The sequence below is a fragment of the Cydia splendana genome, chromosome 17 (genome assembly GCF_910591565.1).
Source record: "Cydia splendana chromosome 17, ilCydSple1.2, whole genome shotgun sequence".
Lineage (NCBI taxonomy): Eukaryota > Metazoa > Arthropoda > Insecta > Lepidoptera > Tortricidae > Cydia > Cydia splendana.
Window position 1 is genome coordinate 13147259 of NC_085976.1, and position 24198 is coordinate 13171456.

At 36.5% G+C, this 24198-nt stretch overlaps 2 protein-coding genes across 2 annotated transcripts in view; one reads left to right on the top strand and one right to left on the bottom strand.

The window, feature by feature from the left end:
- Positions 1-24198, top strand: part of LOC134798858 (uncharacterized) — a 106230-nt gene that overhangs the window by 68761 nt on the left and 13271 nt on the right. The window contains exon 5 of the mRNA XM_063771249.1: positions 10029-10139. Coding sequence (XP_063627319.1) covers positions 10029-10139 — 111 coding nt within the window. The remainder of the gene's footprint in view (positions 1-10028; positions 10140-24198) is intronic.
- Positions 2593-5623, bottom strand: LOC134798567 (uncharacterized). Its single transcript, XM_063770943.1, has 5 exons — positions 5339-5623; positions 4818-5030; positions 3513-3591; positions 3331-3445; positions 2593-2920 (listed from the first exon to the last, which is right to left on the bottom strand). The coding sequence occupies exons 1-5, from the start codon at positions 5387-5389 to the stop codon at positions 2845-2847; spliced, it is 534 nt and encodes a 177-aa protein (XP_063627013.1). The 5' UTR covers positions 5390-5623; the 3' UTR covers positions 2593-2844.

Genomic DNA, 24198 nt, shown 5'->3' on the forward strand with positions numbered 1-24198 from the left:
ATTCCTCCCTCTATAGATACATATACCTCTGGCTTTTGTTTTTCACTAAATCTAAATACATTTGGAAGATATTTTAATAAACATAATTATTATCTCCCTCCGAAAGTTAATGAACGTCCCTGATCTAAAAACGTTCTATTTTAACTTTACTATTTCTTAGAGATGTCACCGGGTATTAGCTGTGTTAACTGTCTGTGTTCAGTTAAAAATAATGTCGTAATTCAACTATTTTTAAGTTTTTCTTATAACTAGATCTAAAAAAAATCTAATGCATGAAGTCATGTGAAACTTGTACCTATTTAGCACCAACACCAGACCAAGTCTGTTCTATGTACCGAGGACAACCTTTTTTTATGACTCGGGCAGGCCAAGACACTAATCACATTAATTGGGTAATTTCGCGCGATCGCCGTCGATATTAATGGCTGTACACAGTCGTTTTTCTAACGTTCTAACACTAACCACAAGTGAATAAAACTAAGATTAATGTTCTTGCGCACCACGAGACGTTAAACAAGGTCTGTTTCTAATGCTTTAGATTTTTCCGCGATTGTTAAACAACATAAATAGTTTGTAGTTTTACTGTCTATTTTACATGGCTATAAAGACAAGATTTAAACATAGTCTTATATTCGCTTAAATACTGTTGCTGACCTTCCAAACAATTATTCATCCAAGCATCATCTATTTAGTTTTTATCAATTTTGCTGTCTGAATACGTTTACATACATTCTCATTCGGTTTGAGGTGATTGTGGCTCTTCAAGCGGTTTGATTCGATATCTTCTTAGCCGTGAATAATCCGCCAGATATTACCAAAATATATATATGTCGGAGAATGGCTGAAATGTGCCATCTATCGCCTTCAAGAGGCGTTTTGTCATGCAAACCTTGACAAATAGAGCAAACTAGGGTGTTACGTACACTTGAGTGCCGTTCGACGCAGTTCCGCCAAGACGTCATAGAGTGCGCTGTTAAAACAATTGAAGTCCAGAACAATTGAAGTTATGCTGTCAATCAATCTTCAGAGAAGGCAACGATGAGAAGTACGGGAGAAGATCATGAGAGGATGACGTCTGTGGCTGATCCTGGGTCTAATCCACTGGTTTGCTTAAGATAAGAAACGTATCGCGTGCTGTGATTTGTAATGAGTCTTGTGCAGTAAAGATTGTGAGTTGAACCTTTGTACTAATGACGAATGTTATTTTTCCTATTTTGTTTTGATTTTTGTACAATAAAGTGTTTTACTACTACTACTACTACTATTATTACCACGCTGAAACATGTATCGTAATATAATTAGTAATTGCAATGATTTTTTTTTATTTGAGTCACGTTTCCAACTACTACAGAATCTACAGATCATGCCTCGACGCTAAGGCGTAAGGCGTACCAAAAATAGTCAAAGTCAATACTTAACTAGGTTTTCTCCGCCCAAATACAGTTGTGTAGAACATGCTAACTTTTCTAAGTGGATGCCTATTCGTTAAAATTAGCATAAAGTTATTCATAAATCTGTTCAGTTTCAACATAAATACGCGTGTACTCTTTATGTTAGTAGGTATTTTACAAGTTCATCGAAAAACCCTCAATGGTGAGGAAAACCTGCTATACAATGTGGTTTCACCCGTCTACCCCAACTAATAGTTTTAGAGTCCAATAACTAGGAAACGACGTTCATTTCAGAGTCCAAGCTAATATAAAGTTAATATCGGTTATGCATTTGAACCGACTGATAGAGTTGCAGTGTCTTAAGTGGTCTACTTGAGTCTAAGCAAGGACACTAAAGTTAGGGCCGACAGGTAGTTATACTAGACCTATATGACATCGCCGCAGTGCACTGTGCACCGTGGTGTTAGGAAGAAATGGCTGCAAAGAGGCCAGGACTGTTCAGGCAGAATACCTTTGGCTTGCAAATAAGGAGACCCAACTGATGATGAAAACTAGAAGTAGGTGTTATAAAACTTGGGACTTCAGTTAAGTTAAAAGACCGTCACGCGTATATTTGGATCCTTCATATCCAGTAAGAAGATAATCTCGCAAATGTGCCAACTTAAATTCCCACGTCGTAGTTATTGTTTACCCTTAAAATCAGTCTACTTGTGTAACAAGCGCTAACAGCTGCGAAATCAAAACTTGTTACATGAAATGAAACAGGCCATGTGTATGATGTGTATCCACAGTTGTTTCGTCATTGTTTATCTCGCCAGCGTCTGTCATTTCCCGACACTCGGCTACACCTGGCACAATTCCTAACATGTGTTAGCCGATTAAAATATTAACCTGTCTGTATCAAGGCCATTATTGTGCTTAGCATTGTTCTAGTTTATTCTCACTGTTCTTTATAGGCTATATAGGAGCCTGTTCCTGGTTCCTGATGGTTTTCACCCCTTTTTTACCCTCCTAATGGATGATTTTCGTATACAAATTTTCCTATGTCCTTTCCTGGGACTCAAACTGTCCGCACACCAAACTTCATCATAATCTTTAAACGATAAAAAAATCACCGGATCAAGCTTTAATACAGTATATTGGTATATTTTATTAAATAATACAAACAATAAATATTTCCGTATTAAATACAGTTCGCGCGATGAGTATAGGTTGCCGAATGATAGTCGCAAGCATAGTGGATTTGCTTTAATATTGCGAGAAGGTAATTAATAAAGTTAAAAATAAAAAAACCTCTTTGATGAAAGAGTACACAATCTCAATCACCATTGATTTGTCAATCAATGGGTCACCAATCATCCGTGACTTTAACGGGCCGTTGTAAATAAAGGTGAATATTGGGCCAGCTTTATAATCGTGGTCAATAATATATTATTATACAATAGTCTCACATTTACTGCTTCAAATAACTATGTAATTTCCGTTTTGAATATAAGGCTTGCGGTATTGGCGGAACTTCTTTATAATACCTGAGGGAAAAGAATAAAGAATTAGTGAAAATATGGTGGGCAATTAAACTGATGATCTACATTCAGTTGCATATTTACTTCTCTGTGGCAGAGATAAGCAGCTGCACATTAAAAATCTAAACTGATAACTAAATTGGCCAGGTCATGACAGTGTGCTCGTGCTCATCCAGAGATGGAACTTTCAGGTGAACCAGTACATTAAGTGCATTGCTAACGGTGTACCACTCCAGGGCTAAATAGAATGCCACTGAGACTTGCGCAAGCCAGGTACTGGTCACATGTAACTATTGTAGCTGCTGTATGACAACCTCAAGTTCTTTTAATTCTGGTATATGGTACGTTGTCCGCCGTATGTTAAGTAGCTTTAAAATAGAGAAAGTATCCACGTCGATTGATTATGTAGGTCTTACCTCACGTAACCTCCTAGATGCGATACAGTTTGGTCATTTAGAGGAACCAGTAACGGCGCTCCGAGGCCTTGCGGCACCTTTATGAAGTATCTAACACTGCTGGGAATCAGTGCACCTGCAACAGAACTTTGTTAAAATCCTTGAGACTATTTTGCTGTTGTAGTTATTCTATTCTATTTTACCTTTTGCATCGTATCTGTATTTGCGCAGCAGCGATTGCATCGTCGGATGAATGTTAGAACGTACCACGATCGCGCACGGCTGCAAAATGGAAGTAAATTGATCCAATAAACCCATGGAGGAATTTCTCGGATTGTCTTTCCGTAGCAAATAAAAACAAAAGGCTTTTGTGACCAGCGAGCAAGGCATACAACTTGCAAATGCTTTTGTAGACTACCCTCCCTACCTCCTTCCCTGTTTTGTACCAAAGAGTTTCTCGGAGTTTATGTGCGAATTACATTTGATATTTGTCAGTGCTCTTTTTCAAAGGAAAACATTGCAATAAAACCGACCGGAGCTAGTTTTGCCCCTGTACCTATGCGGTAACTCAGATAGCCGTCGTTTTTGTAATAAAAAATTCGGCCTTCTTTAGGATGCAACCCTGAAAGCGCTATAATGAGGAGGATTCAAAGTGAAAGTTATTAAAATTTACCACGATTGCGTAGGGAAGCGGCAGCAAAGTGGATCAAAACAAAGTGGATCCGATAAATCAATCGAACAATTTCTAAAGCAAACAGTGTTATCAAGGCCACCCACTTTTCACTCGTGTCTGGTTTCACATGTTTTACCAGCACTATTGCTAAAGAAAATAGCGTTGTGAAGTGAGGTTAGGTTAAATAGACGAACTATCTTAATAGATTTTTCTCTACCATTTTTTGTAGGAAACCTGAGTTGCTAATGTTTGAGCAGGTTACGCGACGTTGCTAGGGTATTTGGATAATGGGTGATCAAAATACCTTGGTGACGTATGTGTACGATGAGTGGATGCATAAATAAATAATATAGCTAATATAGTCCCATTCTCCGAATCAGAGTTTTATCTTGTTCCCTTATAAGTAATCTTATACTTTTAGAGTAATTCTTGTTTATTTATGTTTAATTATTTGTACTTATTTTGAATTTAATATAATGTATATATATATATATTTCGGGGATCTCGGAAACGGCTCTAACGATTTCGATGAAATTTGCTATATGGGGGTTTTCGATGGCGATAAATCGATCTAGCTAGGTCTTATCTCTGGGAAAACGCACATTTTTGAGTTTTTATATATGTTTTCCGAGCAAAGCTCGGTTTCCCTGATAATTAGATTATAAATAGATACGAGAGTAAATTAACTTAGAAAAAATACTTTGAATTAAGTTGATAATGATAATAATCTCGTTGACATAAGAATTTGTTCTGCAGACTTGACGCTCTGTGTAAACTAATCATTAGCTAGAACACGACAACAGGTGTACATTATCCACTGTATTTTTCTCTTTACCTCTTTAAGTTTTCCCAGTATTTTTGTGTTCTCGGAACTGTCTAATATTTCTTTTTCATTGGAATCTGACGCAATTTCTCCTTCGTTATCCTCTTCGTCATCACTGTCATCAGATGATTTCGCTACAAAAGCGACATTAAAAAATGGATAACGCTGAGTCCGGTCTTCATCGACTGTAATCAGGTCTCTTTTGTAATTCCTCGATATCATCGTCTAAAATCAAGTAAATTTGTGAATAAAAACATCTGAATAAAAAAACACTTATCTGAAGTTATTATAAGTTTGAAATGCAATTTAGCAGTTCCCAAATTATGCAAAACCATGTTTTTGCATATGTTTAACCACAAATAAAAAGTAATTATATTATTTTACCCAGATAAGTTAGTCGAGTGTTCTTTTTATTATGGCTAACTGAGATATTCATTCAGATTCTAGGCCAATACTAAATACGGGTTTAGACTCGGACCACTTGAATATCTCGGTGTATTTTAAAAACGAACACATCTCACTAAAATACTTACATTTTCGACACACAAAAGTCTAGCTAAGACAAGAACCGTAGCGATCTGCATGGCTGCCACGAATGGGTCGATTTTTCGGCTCAGGTTGGTTGGCGATTTAGTAAACACAAGGCTAGTTTACTTTTAATTTGAGATCTCGTACCAACATTCGACGTCTTTACCGTTATTTTAAATAAACATCAGGCTCGTACGACAGGTAGTTTTGTCGCCGACACTACTGTGGTATGACAGGAAAAATTGAAATAAGTAATTTATATATATGAAAATTCATATTTAAGTTTGCTTTTATTGTGTTTATTGGATAATAAAATTAGTGCAATTATTTTGGTACTTTTGTCATTGCTTTTGGTGTTTAAGAAATAGTAATTGATTTTGAAACGGTGATCGACACTCAGCATCAATGCTACCTACTTTCATCGTAAGTCATATTTGAAATAAATAGAAGGATTTTTTTTATGCTCTAACCTTTCACTAGGTATCTGAAGATTAATCTGGACCACATCAATCCCTTTTAACACTAGTCAAGGCAGAACATTATTATTCAATGTTGATGAATAAACTATCAATGTGCCCTGAGATTCTATAAAATATATAAACTTTCAATTGGTCCTACTCCCAGCAGCCTAAATTGATCTTAAACTTAACTTGCAAATCTCTGCTGTTGTTTGCTGGAAAATTATATGCTAGTTTTGTTAAGCTCTTATTATTTTTCGATGCGTATTGCATACGTGGTAAGAATTGAAATAAATGTAGAAAAAGTCAAAGAAAAAGTAGGTTACTTATATACATTTGTACAGATAAGGAATATGACAATGGATGACATAATAAGGGAGGAAGTAACCATTGATTCGAAGGCTGAACGAATAAGTAGAGTGCGGAGTATGGAACTCGGTAAACTAATACAAGGGACTTCTATTCTTCTATTGTATACTTACCAACGTGGCCTTAGTACTGATTTAATAATTATGATTGACGTCAAGCGGTGTGCTTCGTCTCCCTTGAGAAAGGCAACATACTGCAACTGGCGAATCGATTTAATTGCCCCATTTCACTGCCACGGCGACTTTGACAAGAATAAAGCAATCGTTTATGTAGGTAGTTTGCATTTAAAATAAGTCTTCCAAGGGTTGGAAGATTCATATCCGCGCACTTAAGTACCTATAATTTGTTCTAACTAGAATAACGACTACATAAAAAATTTGACGTAAAATTGGTATTTTGTATGCCCTAAAGTAGTTAGTCGGTGAAACTCTTATGCTTCGTGAATTGGCACTTCAGAAAACAAGTACAGGCAGTGTACCCATGTCTTTGTCTTTATTTTTTCTAGATATTCTCACATCCACGCTCTGCCATTCTCTAATTCCCCTCCATAAAACTGTCCCGAGATTCCAAACGTTACGACTATACTATTAAGACGATATAAGATTTCAGTGAAAGTTATATATCGCGATCCAGTTCCTAGCAGATATAAACAAGTCGTTAGTGAACCAGTCAGTTTTAAAGCACGTGTTTACGAAAAGATCTAGATTTGAGTCCGTGGCGGTGGCGATAGTTTTGATAAACAAGTTGCTGAACAAGTACTGGCTTGAGAAACCTCGTTGAAGTTGGTGCTCTTGGATTATCAAGGGACAATATCGATCGGTCGATCTACTTTTCTCTTCCCATATCTTTGTAGTAATTTTAGATCTCACTTAGGTAGCACCACATAATTTCGGCCAAACCTCAAAATGGCCGCTATATTATAAAATTTTACAACTATTATGTAAAAAATTACCTAACGCAAATCCTTTTTGATTAGAATGATATTGCTTTCCCGATAGCTTATCTTGTTTCACATTGTGTGGGCGACAAGGAACGCCCACTCACGAGAGTATTGTATTAGGGTTAAGCATCCACCATTCCACGTGTACGCGAGATACACGTGGAAACTAGGCATGAATAAAATAGGGGTTACAGTTGTTACAAATAATCAGGCATTATTCATCCGATACTCGTGTCGCCGCATCAGCGTATGTCTCCGTCAGTCTGTTAAAAGTAATCTGCCAACGTAAACCAAAAATTTGGCCACCTGACCCTGCTTACAGACCTGACTTCAAATCTCGGTTAGGATAGGTTTGCGTGTTCTCACTGAGAAGCACGTAAACTTCCAAAGTCTTAGATGTCATCTCTCATCTTTATACTTAACACTAATCATGTTTTTTAGGGTTCCATATTATAATTTTATAAATAATGAAAATCTCATTATAAAGTCTTTTATGTAAATGCAATTTCCTTAATGAAATAGGTAGAGGTAAATACGCAAGGTACAGAATTGTATTATTAAATTCACCGAATCGAGTGGGGCCTTGACGCGTCCCACTTTTCGCAAGGACAGGACTTTGAGGAAGGTCGTTTTACTGGTTATATACGAATTTGAGTGAAAAACAGATAATACATCTGTTGGTGGCGCTTACTGAGTGTAGGTGAGTTAGAAGTTCAGGCAGACAAATATTCATTTCAAGATATACGTAATCGGAAAACTTGGTCAGTTATACTATTCTCACATCTGAGCTTTCGGGTAGACCGCGCTTTTGGCACGTGATTGTAATAATATACTAATCTTCCTCGCTTTAAAGCCACCGTACCGCCGTACCGTTTTACCGTATTATTAGTAGGTAATAATTATAATGACCGTTGATTATTAATTACAAGAGTTGGCACCAGAATGGTTTTACGATGTGACTTCTAAAAAGAAGTTGGTGCGACAGTCATTGAAATCCCCGGAACTCGATAAATTCTCTAAAGAAAATCCAAGATGAAGGGTAATATTTCTTTTCTCTCGCGACTCACGAGCGACCTGAACCTAGTAATTATACATGAAACGAATACAATGATGGTAGTAGAATTACTAATGGTATAATAAAATAGAAATAATAAGTACTTAAATGAAAAAACAAAAATGGACCGCCGTCAAACACAAGTATATTGATAGATTACTAACGGGTACCTGTTGTGCCGATGCCGTGGCCACACTAACGGGAAACGCCTTTGATTATCACGTTAATTGACATTACTCATACGGCCACACTGGGATTATCGCGATAATCAACGGCGTTTCCCGGCGTTACCTGTTAGTGTGGCCCCAGCATTATACCTACATGTAACATTGCGTAAATAAGTACAGCAAAAATACAATACGTTCGTAATGTATTGTTATTTGAACAAATGCCACGCTCATTATTATTATATTCAATCCATATTTACTTTTTATACCTCAGTTTAACTTTATAAACCAAACCGGCTAGTTGCAAAGTTTGATCCGCGTTTTCAAATAGTCATTCTTTATTGTTAAAATGTCCTTTCTTCCGGGTAGCTTATTTTAATAAACAGCCAGTGTTCAATAGTGTTTAGTAACTTCTACTAATGAATCATCGGATCAGTGAAAGATAGTGTAATATCATTTTAATTAGTCTGTCGTCCGTGCACAGCACTGCCAGCACCAGTACTAATTCTTGCGCGACTATTTAATTAGTAGTTAACCAATAGTCTAGACTCTAGAGAATAAGTGTGACATTTACCTGACAATTTTATTCGATATAATGTCGAAAAGTGCAGGTAAAAAATTCCGGAGTTCTGCTAAACCTACTTATAATGTAGCTCATAACTCTCTGTCAAGATCTTGCCGACGACGCAATACTAAATTAAGAAGGTAAATGAGATACGGTTATTACAGTTTTTAATTTGGTTTGGATTTCATTATCTAGGCTCGAAACGATTTAGGTCGTAATAGTCGTATTCGTATCTGGCTGCCAGAGTCGTCCGTACAGGTACATTGTAAAAAAAATGTGAGTTATGCGCTTTCTAAGTTTATTTCTGCTCGTTTATTAAACAAGAACATGTGGCCGCCAATTTCATTTATGCTATTAATTATTACTCGTATGTTACTGCGGAAACTCTTGTAAAAAGACAAGGAGCGGTTTTTAGACTTAATGTATTTCATGTATAGTTATGAATATTTGAGCAAGGGCGACCGAGTCAGCATCCTAAAACAATTCCTGTTTATTTTGATTGTATTGTACATAATTATGCCATTTCCTATTGGTGGTTATACTTAGTGGTTAAGTAATACGTAAATTAAATAACGTAAATATATGAATTGACGAAACTGCGGTACACTCGTATAAATATTATTACATATTTGCCTGTTTCCCTTCAGATTAAATGGCTTGGTTAACTTCAATCGAGGTCAGATTCTCGTGAAGCACTGTCGCGAGAACTAATCAGATTAGTTAAGGGACCTCAAATCCCTAGGGATAACAATGCCACCGTTTAAATACTTTAAATGGTATTGTTTTCGATCTTGACCTATTTCAATTTTTTTGTATTTATTATTATAAGTACAGTCCAATAAAATATTTTTTATCAATCAGTGTACTATTTTTAATATTTTTTTTAATTTTGTAACTTGATGATAAAAGTTGTGATTTAACTCGTGATTCTGAGAGGCGAAAAATGTGTCCCGGAAATTCCATACATTTTTCTTTCCTTCCATTCCGTAATCTTCAGTGTTTCTTGCTGTTGAGGAATCGTTGACTGAGAATATTTTTTTTGTTTAATTAATAAGAGACAACATAAAAAAAAAATAAGTTTTGTGAAAAGAGAGTTTCGGTTTTTTTAATAACATATGATGATATGATATGTCTTGTTTCAGGTCAACCGGAAACTTCGCATCGGGGGCAGCGGGTGGCGGGTGCGGCGCCCCTCGCTCCGCTCCCGCCACCCCGCTGCAGCTTGAGCCTCACCCCCGCACTAAGCATGACAAGTGAGTTTTACAGAGTTTACATTGTCATATGACAAGGTTATGGGCCCGGCAAATATTAATCCTTTACAGGACAGTCATAATCACAACATTCACAACATATAGTGGTAGTGGTACCTACATATGTGGATATTTTTAGAGCTAAGTCTGAACTTGGGTAAAAAACAATGGAAGCTGTCAGGACAAATTATTATCTGCCAATGAAAGTAAAACAAGTAGCCATTGGCTTTTAACAGAAACGCAATTAATCGGTGTAAGCTGGAAACTAAAAAAAAAGAAAAAAATACAAAAATTCACCGTTTTGCCTCGTTTGCAGACGTATCTGCTTGAGAAAAAATTGTTTTAAGCAGGGGTCTCTTTAACTTTTTGACGCGTGATCCAAGGCCAGATTTTAGATTTTTGATCCTTGGGCCGAATACCCCTGTCAGAGATTGTCGGACTAGGATTTAGAGACCCCTGCTTTTAAGGACCAAACACACCGAAGCTAAAGAGCTTTGTACATTGCGTTTTCGTCGGTTCTCCTGCAATTCTATTAGACCGAAAGCCTTACTGCTCTAATTAGTCTAATTCATCGCACGTTTCGCTGATTAATAAACGTAGAATATTTACTTAAATCTGGTGCGAGGATTTATCATGTGTAATCCTTTATTTGCAATGTCGTGCATACTTTCCTCGCACACAGGAAACGATATGTAAACCAAATATGGATATACTGTACAATCCAACAATTTTACGAAATTAATTAATTCGTGAGTATGTCGAGGTTGAACCAGCCAAGCTTTGTCGTTGTTGCCTTCTAACCTCTCTTCTAATGTAAAAAACACACCTACCACATAGTTGCGTCATCGTCAATTATGGCATCTGGAATGTAATGTTACAAATATAAATAAATAAAAACATAAATATTTAAGTAAAATTATAAAAAATACGGTTTAGGTATCTTACAAAATTAAATGCCAAATTGTATAAGTAATTATTTCCATAAAAAAATCAGTAGTAGTCAGTGAACGCAAAAAAGTAGTATAGGTAAAGACTGTATCGTTAAGTATAGGGACAGATAAAACCTGGTCTAACTGTTGGCATGTGTATTATTTTGTATTACTATGTTCTAAGAGTTTGATCTGAGGGTATTTTTAAGCTATATCTGATTTAAGAAGGTTTGACATTTTTTTTATTTTAGGGATTTTATGATGCTTTTAATACCGTATAGCAAAAACAGTCCGGACAAGCCTATCGAGCTGAATTTGAGACTATTTCATCGACTCTTTGGTACGATTTAAAGTAACAACAGGTTAATAGGCTGCCAAAACATGTTATTTAAGTGTCCTCTTCATGACTGTTCAATTGAGCAGCTGCGGAATAAATGTGGTGAATTTTTATTTTTACATAAAAACGATTTTTCACTCCACGTTTTGGAATCCCTTCAATTTCTGATGCAAGCGTAATGACGGAGACAGCTAGAAGAATAAGCTTAAAACCAAAGCCTAACGGACATTCATGGCGTTGATCTATCGCTAGAGCGGGTCGATAGAAACGCTCCATGATAGTTATATTAGATGTCAAAGTCATAGTTGTCGTAAGTAGCATGCCATATTCTCTAAAAGGCCACCATGCACAGATCCTAAACTTTTTTTTTAACGAAACAAAATGCTTAGACTATGTCCAGATGTTTCGCTATACGAATCATGTGTAATTGCTGTTTACATAGTACGATTTTTTTTGTGTGATATTGTCTTGTTCGCAAACCGCAAATTTTCTTCTAGTATTTGTCAGCACTCGCTTTTGTTACTCGAGAGGATTGGGTAAATTTCGTCCAAACCATATGCTTTACGTCGAGCTCCCAGGGCGAAATGTGTACCTTATTAAAGCACTAATTAAACACATGTGTAGTTTTGAAATAAAAATATAACACCAAAAAAAAAACGGCTAAGTAAAGTTGTCCCTATAATTAACAATACAGTCTTTACTACGTCCCTGCGAAATAATTTTGTCTGGAAGATTCTAAAACGACAAAATAACTGTAGTATTTACTTTTATTTAAATTACCTTATTTTTACCATGAAAATGTAGATTAATTAAGAACAGTCATTAGATATCTTTCTTCTTGACAAATGATTTAATTGGCATCTGTAGCTACGAAAGACGTTTTCTTGACTTTAATAAGTATAAGCAGATATACTGTGTAGGTAATTAATGTTTGGATTTGGAGGTGGCATTTATAAAATTTTACAAAGACAATACAAATTAGCCAATCACTTATTTATGTATTAAATAAAAAACGTCTTATTTTGAACCGTCTTTTTTTGATTGCCTCTTCAGTCATTGTTTCGAATATAACATACCATTGTTTTCAAATTATTTCGAGAACGAGTTCTCGCTTTGAATATTGAAAAAGGATTTATCATGTGTATCGGGTATTATCTTAGTTAAACGATTATCTACGCCAGCGTTTCGCTAATCAGTTGTGTTCAGGGCTCTACGCTAACCAAACGTTCCTACTCCTATGTAAAGGAGTGTACATATTTGTAAAAGGTCGGCAACGCGCATATACCTAACACCTCTGGAGTTGCAGGCGTCCATAGGCTATGGTGACTGCTTACCATCAGGCGGGCCGTATGCTTGTTTGCCACCGATGTGGTATATAAAAAAAAAGTGACACGAAATTCAGAATGAAAAACTTCATAAAATTTAAATATTAATGAGTGTAAGTGCATTGTGAGGTGATGAGTGTGGTTGGAGTTCTGTGAGATTTGTTTCAAAATGGAGGCGTATCAGCCTTCTGACGAGCGGTCAGCTTTGGTGGTGATAAGGCTGATGCATGGTGTCTACGACGGACTCAGGTACCTATTTAAAATTCATAAAAATATCTGCATTCATAAATCCTATATCCGTCTAATGGGGATGGAAAACTCGGCTCTAAATCTATGTCTATCCATGGTAGGGTTGGTGGTAGGACACTCGATACTAGCGAAGACTGACTGGGCATATATACCAGTATACATATACCGGGTGTGGCCTGTAACATGAGCAAAGAAATAAAACATAGATTGTACTCCTCAAACCGTGACAGTTTTGTTCAACAACTTTTAAAAATTTTGAAGTATTTAAACTCCCTATTTTTCATACAAAATAAATATTATCTTCAATGGACGCCATCGCCACGCCATATCATTGTGATTGACGTTGCTTGTCACGCCTTAAACATAACAAAGTTCGCAATACATTGCGTCTTAGAATAAACTTTAAAGTGTATTAAAAATCAAACCACAAGTTATTTTTAAAAGTCGCAGAACAAATGTTGGTCAGTATGAGGAGTACAGCCTACAGTTTAATTTTTTGCTCATGTTACAGGCCACACCCGGTATACCTATAGTATACCGTGTGTAAATCCAATACGGGCAATAAATTACCCGGAATTTAAACCGGATATAGAATTTATCCGTGTAATCATTAATTTAGAAGTTTTTTTTAGTTCACCTAATTATGACCCCGTATTTAATTTTTGAAAGGTTACCGACCAGCAATGTACTGCAAACATTACGAGACGTAACATATCTTCGTGACATTGCGGGCCGAATTATTTGGCATGGTTAATATTTTCATTGTATTTCTAAGCAAAATTATCTCAATATACTTCTTAGGTCCTATGCTAACCACCGTTTAAATATTCGCCGGTATTGTATTTACACACTGTATACAAGGTATTAAAATACAAGATAACTAAAGTCTGTATAAAGTTTCTATTAAAGTGTACATTTCCCGGATACAAATATAACTGTAATTTGGAACATCGTAATTTATTTGTAATTGGTAGAGGTAATAGAGATATTTAGAACGATACAACAGTTTTGATTTGTATTCGAGCCATTATCTTTGGTGGATGACTAATGACTGATTAAGCGATAAGGGTATTGATTGGAGGGTTGGCATGTTATGAAAGTTGACAGTTCCGGTGATGCGGCAAATTATGTTTCAATGTTTATAGTATTTAGGCTTCAATTCTTAGGCCTTAGGGTAATCATACTGAACTGCTATTGGCAAACTTTAATTAAGCTTAATACTCTTCGAAAATTATTGTTTCGACAACAACAAAATCAACACACTATCGGCCATTGTTTATAACAAGAAGTTTTAACTTATTCACAGTGTTAGTGATGGTACTTGCTATAACTATTCCAGATTTTAGGTACCTACATCAAACGGTCTTTGAGAAAAATGCATTTAACCGATTTGCAAGACCAAATTGATCCCATAAGGGCTCCGCGATCAGTTTTGTGCGGAACTCTAAAAACAAAAGGCACAGTGGAACAGTGGCGGCGCGTGGAATTTTTCGCTAGACAACTCGGAGCAAAAAAAAACACCTACATTAAACACCTACATTATGTACTTATTTTTTCATGATAAGCGAAGGTAAAGTAAAGCGCTAGGTGTGTCCTTGGGTGCGTTCTTTTGCAGTTAGTGTATAACCACCTTTGCCATACTTGTCATCACTGACGTCACATGAACAGTGTATGTCGAGTATGACAAAAGCGGATTCCTACTCCTAAATTCCTAACAATCCTAACTAATAAGTTTTATGCAAAAATTTCATTTTTGGTACAAGCTTTTATCGCTGACTATACTTTTCTTACGACAGACAACTAATACTCATCGAGTCAATTCTAAAAACCCCTAACACAATTAGGTTGCGTTGTTTCATCACAGAGTTCTTATGGCGACCTCCTGTCTCCATCATCAGATCAGTTCGACAGTATCATATTATTGTATTGTCATCAGAACTACATACAGCTGCCAATTTTCATGACGCTACGATCCTTGGAAGATGGTTAAATTAGTTACCTTAGATTCCATTACATAGTTACATACAGGTCGACCTAATAAAAGCTTGTTAAAAACAAGGACTGACCTTGAAACACCTGCACGAACAATACGCAACACTTACAACACTCAAAAATTCACTGCTTTAGTCTTTATATATAAATATATGCACAAAACTAAGTAAAATCTCATTAAAACCTATAAAACTCTAATAAAAACAACAATAACAACAAATCTTGGCAACAACCGGAATTGTGTGTTGTCATAATTTTATTCCATTTTCACCCACGACTTCCAAAACCTATTACTACAAATTTATAAACAGTACTTTCTTTGAAGAAACCCTCGTTATCAAATTACCTTAACTAAACTTGCGACTTCATAATATTCTTGGATTTTGTAATAAAATTTCTTTTTTTAAAGGTTTTTTGAAAATTTGGTATTAATGATAGCAAAATACAATAAAATTTTACCCATTAATTCAATTCAATGTTGGTATGGCAACATTAACCACACGAGCGGCAAACGCGACTCGATTCAAAATTGTGAAACATTACAGTCCAATATAAATCTTACCTCTTTGTATTTAAGGTTTAAATTCAAATGAAGCAGCAAGTGAATACTTGCGCCACTCGCGGACTTTGACTGTGTGCGTGCATTTTTCCAATATAAACCTTATATTGTTACGTTTAAGGTTTTTATTTAAATGAATAACTCGATACAAAACCGTGTTATTTTGAAGCGTAAATACGCGGACTTTCTTTAGCGAACTTTGTGAGCGTGTGCGTGAGTTTTCGTATGTGTGTGGTGGCTCATGAATGAATATTCAAGCTTAAACTTAGTCGCCCGCGCGCCCGCTATGATTAGTTGAAATTTAATCAATAGTGAAGCTTTAGTAAATCGTGTTATCAATACCAAGGTAATACGTAGTGTTTTCATTATGGATATATATGTAGCAATATATTTTAGGCAAGCCGGTGGGAATCGGGTTGTATGAAGCCGCCGCTACTGCAGTGGAATAACGTCTCTAATTTAGAGCAGCTCAACTCAGAAATTAATCAAGGCATCTAACCTACCTTCGTTTTACTGTTCTATCATAGCCAAATAACTACTTACCTACTGAATTGAGATAAGAGAGGTAAACATGAAAAAGAAGCCTAAACAAAGTCATATCATATTTGCCCAACAGCTTTGTACCACAGATTGTACAAAGTTCTGTTGTGTATTACGTATGACACCAGCCTTTTCTTTTTGAACTATCACGTCTAATGTGGTGTCATGCTCCTTTTGATAAATGAGGTTGTCAGAGCTGTGAATTTGGGGTCAATAACGAATCTCTTACATATATATATGTACAGAGGTTAAAAGCCTCTATTTATATCCTACGGCTTCGGTTCATTTAATTACCACATAAAAAACCAGTGGCATTTATTATTATTATCTTCCCCGAAACGCTCGTCAACGGGTCAATGTGTCCATGTGAGTCATTGGGTAATTGCTGTGATGATGGAAAGCTTGATACAATAGTTATATGTAATTGTGTACCTACGTACGAGTATCTATTTTTTACAACGCACGTTCCGCCTTAAATATGCCTCTTATATGTTTCGCTGTAAATAAGATATGCCTAATACTAGATTTGAATTGATATTGTACAAATACTAACGAACCTCTATTAGTGTGGCTACGGCCACTAACTACCACTCTGACGATAGTCATACCTATAGGTCCCCTGTTTTCTATGCATACAGTTACTCTGACAATACACTTTACTAAATTTTCCTGGCTTATCCTATGAGCATGACGCTCCACTTGTAAGGTCACTGTGGGGAAGACCGGCATACTTTTTTTTTTTTCACTTTGGAGTGATCTAGTTCCGTTAATTATTCACCTATACGTTACCGGTTGTAATCGCATACGATGAAGAATTTAATAATTAATAGTTTAGCTTTAGTGACAGATCATTTCAAACACAAATTAAGCGAAAACAATAACATTTTTTAATATTCGGCGAGTAGATGGACTTCCCGTGCAGTTTAAGGGAAGTCCGTCTAGTTATGATATCAGCCAATGTATGGGTGCGTATATGTTCGTAGTCAAATTCCTAAAAAGAACGAATCAAAACAATCAAAAGTGTACTTTAAACTTGTTAATATAGGGTTTAGATTCGAAATAAACAGCATTTTTAGGGTTCCGTACCTCAAAAGGAAAAAAACGGAACCCTTATAGGATCACCCGTGCGTCTGTCTGTCTGTCCGTCTGTCACAGGCTATTTTCTCGGAAACTACTGGACCAATTAAGTTGAAATTTGGTACACATATGTAAATTAGTGACCCAAAGATGGACATGTTTTTTTTATAATTTTAAAATACATAGGGTCGAAGTTATTTAAGAAAATAGCCAAAAAATGACCATCCCCCCCCCTTTATCTCTGAACGTACTGGGTCTAAAATTTTGAAAAAAATACACAAAATAGTTCTTTGCCTATAGATGACAGGAAAACCTATTGCAAATGTGCAGTCAAGCGTGAGTCGGATTTATGAACGGAACCCTAGAAATGCGAGTCCGACTCGCACTTGGCCGGTTTTTTTCTAATACTAAGGCAAGTCTACTACGACTATATACTACGAAAATGGGGTGGTAAGTACACGGACTTGCCCACAGTGACCCTATAAAAACGAAATTGATCACATTAAAACCTTGAAATAGTCTTGAATTGTTTATCCTATCCTTCAAAGTTCAAATGGCTAATCAACTCCTTGGACGGATGTTTACATGAAAGTCATGAAACCATAGGTCTATGGATTTAAATATCCTGGAGCTATTATGTAGATACTCATCTGAATCATTTTGCACTCACTTGACACATACATAGTTTGAAACGTGAAACAGGTAGAGATCGGAGCAACTGTCGCTACCTCCAAACTCTATTTCTTAGAGTGTTTGTAGGGTAGACGATCTTGCCTGAGTAAGGGCATGCTCGACCACACATTTCGTACATTTGGATTAAATCTAAATCAGCTTTCTAAAGATTGAACCTATTCACTCAAATAGTGTAGGTTATCTACAGATAGGATTAACATATTTATTATAATTAATAAGGTTTGTCTGAGCCACTGACGTCAATTGCTATTTGCGTTTCGGCTAAGTGCTTTAATATTCATGGGGTGTTCTATTAGATGATCTGCTCGTGCGAATTTATGTGTTAACGTTTTCGACGCCGTGTCAAACACAAAAGCTGTCACTCGGACCGGACGCCACGTCACCAAGTGTCAAAACCGAAATTGAACTTTATGCATATGCACGTAGGTCTGTGTTGCTCTGTGGTCTGTGACGGATTAATCGGTCTTTGGCGTTGGACCTACGGTGCGGATATATCGGTCATTGGTGTCCAAAAGGTTAAATTGTGATCATTTTTACAACAACGTTTTTGAGGACTGAACATTTCCAAAACTTTTTTTACGTTTTCGAAATCGGTAAACAGAACATGTTAAAACTACGGTCTAATTAAGAACCAGTGACAGGAGCCAAGATAACCAACGTTAGTATGTTGACAAATGCCAATCGAGAAATACAAATGTGGAGATGACAGATAACAAAAGTGACGTGATCATTTCCATAGGTACAAACAGCAACACTCCTAACTGTACATCGGTGGACCTTATTACAAAAGGCATAAGGACCACCAACAGTTAACAATGTGGGCGATGGTACATTATGCGCCTGAGTACACCTTCAATGCGGCAATTAAGTGAACTCGTAGTTATAGTTCGTAGGTTTCTAATAGAGCCCGACGGCTAATCCTATTGTCTATTGTTAAGTAAAACCGCTCGTGCCACGTGCCACAACCACCTGCATAAAAAGTACAGTACTAAGTTACTGAGACCCGGGAAGTCGAACGCTACAGAACCAGTCTAAAATGTGTCATCGAGATGCGTAACAAAGGTGCGTTATCGGAGAGCGCACCTACACTGGTTTTTTGAGCGTTGGACTAGCCCGCGCTCAGGTGCCTAATAAAATAATAAAGACCCTTTTTGCAGGTAAGTATCACGTGCGGTTTTAATTAACAATAGACAATAGGATTAGCCGTCGGGCTCTATTAGAAACCTACGAACTATAACCCTACTTTATACCTACTGATTGTACTTAATCTATATTTATAGTTATTCTGTTTTAAACATTATGCTATAAATAAATAAATACAGGGTCAATATGACCTCTGCCGCATTGAATGTGTTGTTTCATTTGGTATTTTCTATAAACGATTTTGACTTGGCTAATAGGTCCTCAGATCTTTTTTAGGCAGGTTAGTCTTATGAATTGTCTCTTCATATCTACATAAAAGATAGACTAAAAGTGTAGGGTATACAATCACCTGCTATAATATGTTACTCTTCGAAGGCCGCAAAAATATGTGACACGCTCTTATGGCTCCAGAAATAAAATCGTGTCCGATATTTTTGCGGCCTTCGTTGTGTAACATATTATTGCAGGTGACTGTACTTGATCTTCTTTGGCATATGTAATCATAACTAATGTCAAAGGGGCGGTCTCTACCAATGGTGACAATATTACTGTTACTTCCTAAATAAATAATCTATCTATCTATCTAATACCCTTAAACGAGCAATTCTTGTTTATTTATTTATATATATATTTCGTCGATCTCGGAAACTGCTTTAACGATGTCGATAAATTTGCTATATGGGGGGTTTTCGGGGGCGACCAATCGATTTAGCTAGGTCTTATCTCTGGGAAAACGCGCATTTTTAAGTTTTTTTTTTTGTTTCCCAGATATTATATAAGTATTAAATCTCACCTACTTAAAATATTTATAGTCGTCAGAATTATTGACACTGCCAAATTTTTGAGGTCGGCTCGCCAAAAATGGCAGGAGCTAACTACCAGACCAGTATTAAAATAATTATCCAATTAATTTCAATGCCGATTGTGTAGGTGTGTCATTCGAAGATGGGAAGCGATGATTCATTTTCATAAATGTACCTCATCTATGTCTAACGAAACTTTATACATTTTGCTTGTCGTGGTTGGGTTGGTAATATAAGGAATTAAAATAAACTTTTACCATAGGTAAATTAACTTTTAATTTTCACCCACGTCACCCGGGCTGTAAAGGGTAGGTACTGTAGGTAGGTGAAAATTTGAGCATTCCATGTCCGGTATAAAGATAGCATCAGATCCCAAATGTGCATATGTATGTTATTTGCGTTACGTTAGAATGGTCTTGGTTGTTATGATAAAGAAAAGATGTAGCTGCTGTCATACTTGTTGATACTATTGCTAGTTGCCCTTTCTTAAAGTTTGACTGTTGCGAGAACACTTTACAACACCTTTCTTTGCTGAATTTTTATTTGTCCATCCCTTTTTATTATGTTATTAGTTTATTACTTAAGACTTTATCATTGTAAATAGGGCGAAGTATTATACAATTTAATGTAGCTATCATCGAACTAAGTGGGCTTGGTTCAACAGTCGCATCACGTGTGAAACGTAAACACACTGGGTGCTCCCATTTGTCCAATCAACACAGATATTGAAGTCGACTAGCCAGTGCGCGACTGTAGGCGAGTTGAGTATTATAGCGAACCAGCGTTGCTTAACCTCGGGATCCGTTATAACTATGCATGATCAAAGAGGATACTTATACTGGTTAGCCTGAGCCTTTGAGTCACCCATGCGTTTGGAACGGCACCTCAGTCCCTACTGAACGATACAGCGATCACGCCCAAGGCCGGCCTCTGCATCAATGGATTTTAATTACTCACTGAAATAACAAAGATCACTAGATAGTAGTTAGATACTGTGGAAGAGATGCCTACGAGAATATGTAGGCATCTCTGTGTAGAAATTCAACGATATTGTATGTGTCGTCCAATCTTAAAACGTCTAATCGCCTTTATTGGTCTAGTCTTTTAGTTTCACGTATTCGTGCGAATTCAAAGGACCTGTATTAGGAGAAAGTGCGAATACTGCGAAGTATTTCCAAATGAGTACGAGAGGAATATTTATACTTGAGACTCGCTTAAACAGACAATCGTACATTGAACCCATCGGCTTGAACAAAATGTTGCAAAATTGTATGTTAACTAACTGGGGCTTCGGTGGTAACAGGCCACTGGTGTTTATGTTTACGTCCGTTTTAAATTGGATAATTGAAGTAACCATGTGATTATGATATCAACGTGCCGTCCATTGTTTCGTCGGCTGCTGTCTAAGTATGTAAAGTGTGTATACAGTGTTTATAAACGCACTTTACTTCGTTACAAACAGTACGTCCGCGTTCAGTGCACTGTCGGGCTCGATCGGTACCGTTCCCTGGCCAGTGGAGTGAATGGGAGTCGCGTGGTCGCGTTGCCTCCGATTATAACAGTTGTTGTTCTTGACCTCTCTATCTGAAAGCTTTAGGAGGTGTGGTGGTGTGGGCTTTGCAGTAACGGCGTTTTAAAGAAAACATTATTAAAACTTTTGTGAAATATAACATGAGATCTGCAGGTTCATCTGGTGAACTGTGTTGTTTCATCGAGAGAATATTTGTAATTTGCGCTTATTTGCGCAAATACGGCTGGTGCGTTATTGTCTTCTATTCATCATCAGGGATAAATATGATCTCGTGAAATGTGATTTCATCTTGTATCTCAAACGGTTCGATATCGCAAGTTCGTTTGGTTCAAGTCTTATTTTGCGTAACCTTATTATTTGGGTAAAAATAAAAACACTTCGCTTCCAGCTTATGCCGTAGTATCTTATCGGTTATTCCGATAAATTGCTAGCAGTCGATACGCGTATCAATATTGTAGGTACCATTTAGATACGTGTAATACCTAAGTTTCTATTGGTGCGACAGTTGATCGCGCGTGCGCGGATAGAGCGCAACTGTGCGGTACTATCACATTTTAAATTATGCGTTTTGCGTATTCTGTTTCACGAATAACGTTGATTCTTACTTTGACATGGAGATTGCTATCGGTAACCGAACGTAAACGTCGCAGCGTGTAACAATGTAGTTTACTTGCTTCAGCAATTTGCAATATCGCGCCGTCAGTTTAATCTGGTGTTACCTAGTTCTTCGATGTGTTTATTTCAATGTTATTTTAAAACCAAAAACGAAAGATAGTTGAGTTACAAAGTGGTATTTGCGCAGAATGTGATCGTATTTTCCGAATAGCGTTTGTAACTTTGTAGTAGTAATAGAATAGCTTTTAATATTTTCAGAATAGGTCATCAAGTCCAGTTATTTATAAAAACAAGTTCGTAGAGCTATAGGTTTTTAGTACATAGATAAATTACTGGCAAAACAGTTACAAGGTTACCCGTGTAGTCTAACTGGTTTTATAAATGGTCTTCGATTTAGTGACGTATTACCAAACATGAGCAGAAAATTTAACGAAGTTGTGACCACCGTCGTTTTTGTCAACTTTTTGATTTGACCGCTTTCTGAGTAATGTCTCTTCTGACACCCTTTCATGGAATATTTTTGTAGAAGTCGCAGTAAATTGATAGCGTTTCCGGTTATCTTGATAAAAGAACAGTATATCGCCAAATAAACGAAAACGCCATACATGTTTACATGAGAAATATGTGTACGAAACGGCGGTCAAAACGTTCGAATACTGACCCTCCTGACATGTGGATGTTATCAATTCTCAAGTCAACACGGACTGCCGATGCCGGGCCTTTGATTGGAACGTACTTGTTTGATTGCACGTCACCTATCAACTGCCCACGTTCAGTCCACAATTAGTCAAAATATGACGCCACGTTCCGATATGTCGTTGCTGGTCATCAAATATAAGAATGAATATGCGTTACGATATTCTGTTGCTGAAAGAAATAAACTGTTAATGTGAAACCAGTATCATTTTTATACATATTTTAATTAATATACAAAACTTGATCTTAAAAGTGATGTCTAATTGGTGTACGCAATGCAAGAGTTTGGTAATAATGATATTATCGCTTTCGCTAAAGTTGTCATAATCGCTTGGCGACATCCATTGATTGCATTTATATTTAGTCACATTTAATACTCCGTCTATTCCAGAATCTAAGATTACTAAAAGAGGTGTATTCATTTATTGTATATAATTTTACGCTGTCTTGCTAATGCCCTTCGTTTGTACGTTGATTTTGCACCGTATTTCATTGTAATAAGACGAAATAATGCATTTACAACTTCGTATATAAAAACGTCTTACGATTGCTACAGTATCCACATCATCATATTGTTATCACGACAGCATGATCATTTCGATTTGCAACATTATCTGCGCGCAGTTTGACCACTATGTCGGTGCGATAGGGTCTATTATCGTTTCCAGTGACAATTATCAATGTCCACATGATTTTGATTAAGAGTGTCAATGAATGGAAACTTGGAAAGTGATCTAAATAATCAGGCGGAATATTATGCGGTTGGCGCTTTTAGTTGTGTTCGGATTTCTCTAAGAGACCTCTCTCTGGTAACGTTCATGTATTAGAGTCGTTATTTCTGTTATAATTACGGCATCAGTTATCTTTGAGTTTTCGCTTGCATACAGCCATTCACTCCGATTTTATCTCCGTGTTCAAACCGCGTTAGTCATCTAGCTTATTTTTAAAAATATCAATACCTGCTCCTGATATAGTATCTTAATCTTCACACCTGCAAATCAGTGTGCACGTACATTTTAGTAATGGTGGATAAATATATGTTAATGACTAATGAGACTTTTAAGTCGTGTGTATTTAATTAAGTTAGTTGGATATTTTAACGATAGGTAGTTAATAGGCTCTTTCTCCAGAGAAGAGTGACTATTCTGCATTTTTTTGCAATTTGTTAACATTGTTCAATCCATTTAAAAGTTGGTTTAAAAGTTACCAGTGAAATGATATTGTACCATGAGCAAATCGTAACGAGAATAATTAATGAAAGTTAATTATTTACTATTAGACCATAATGGTGGATAACGCGTCCTTCGAGTGCTCAGAGGAATCCAGCGGGGAAGGTGGTTTTCATCAAAACGGGTAAGAATTGACTGGAAAATGTGTTTTTTTAGTTGTATACTACTTTGTACCATTTACTTACAATTCGTTTGGTTGTTTACAACACCATTGGTTACAACAACCAATTGTGTTGGTTTAACCATAGCTACAAAAACAAGAAACAGGTATTGTCGAAAAGACAAAATTAATCATACCAATACCTACTCTAAAATTCGTTAATGGTTTTACAATCCTAATTGAT

Bases quoted from the DNA above. Each gene is read 5' to 3' on its own strand.
- LOC134798567 (XM_063770943.1), bottom strand. From the start codon at position 5,389: ATGCAGATCGCTACGGTTCTTGTCTTAGCTAGACTTTTGTGTGTCGAA. The intron at 5,031-5,338 runs GTAAGTATTTTA...ACTTGATTTTAG, and splicing joins GACTTTTGTGTGTCGAAAAT to ACGATGATATCGAGGAATTA. The intron at 3,446-3,512 runs GTAAAATAGAAT...GTTCTGTTGCAG, and splicing joins ATACAGATACGATGCAAAAG to GTGCACTGATTCCCAGCAGT.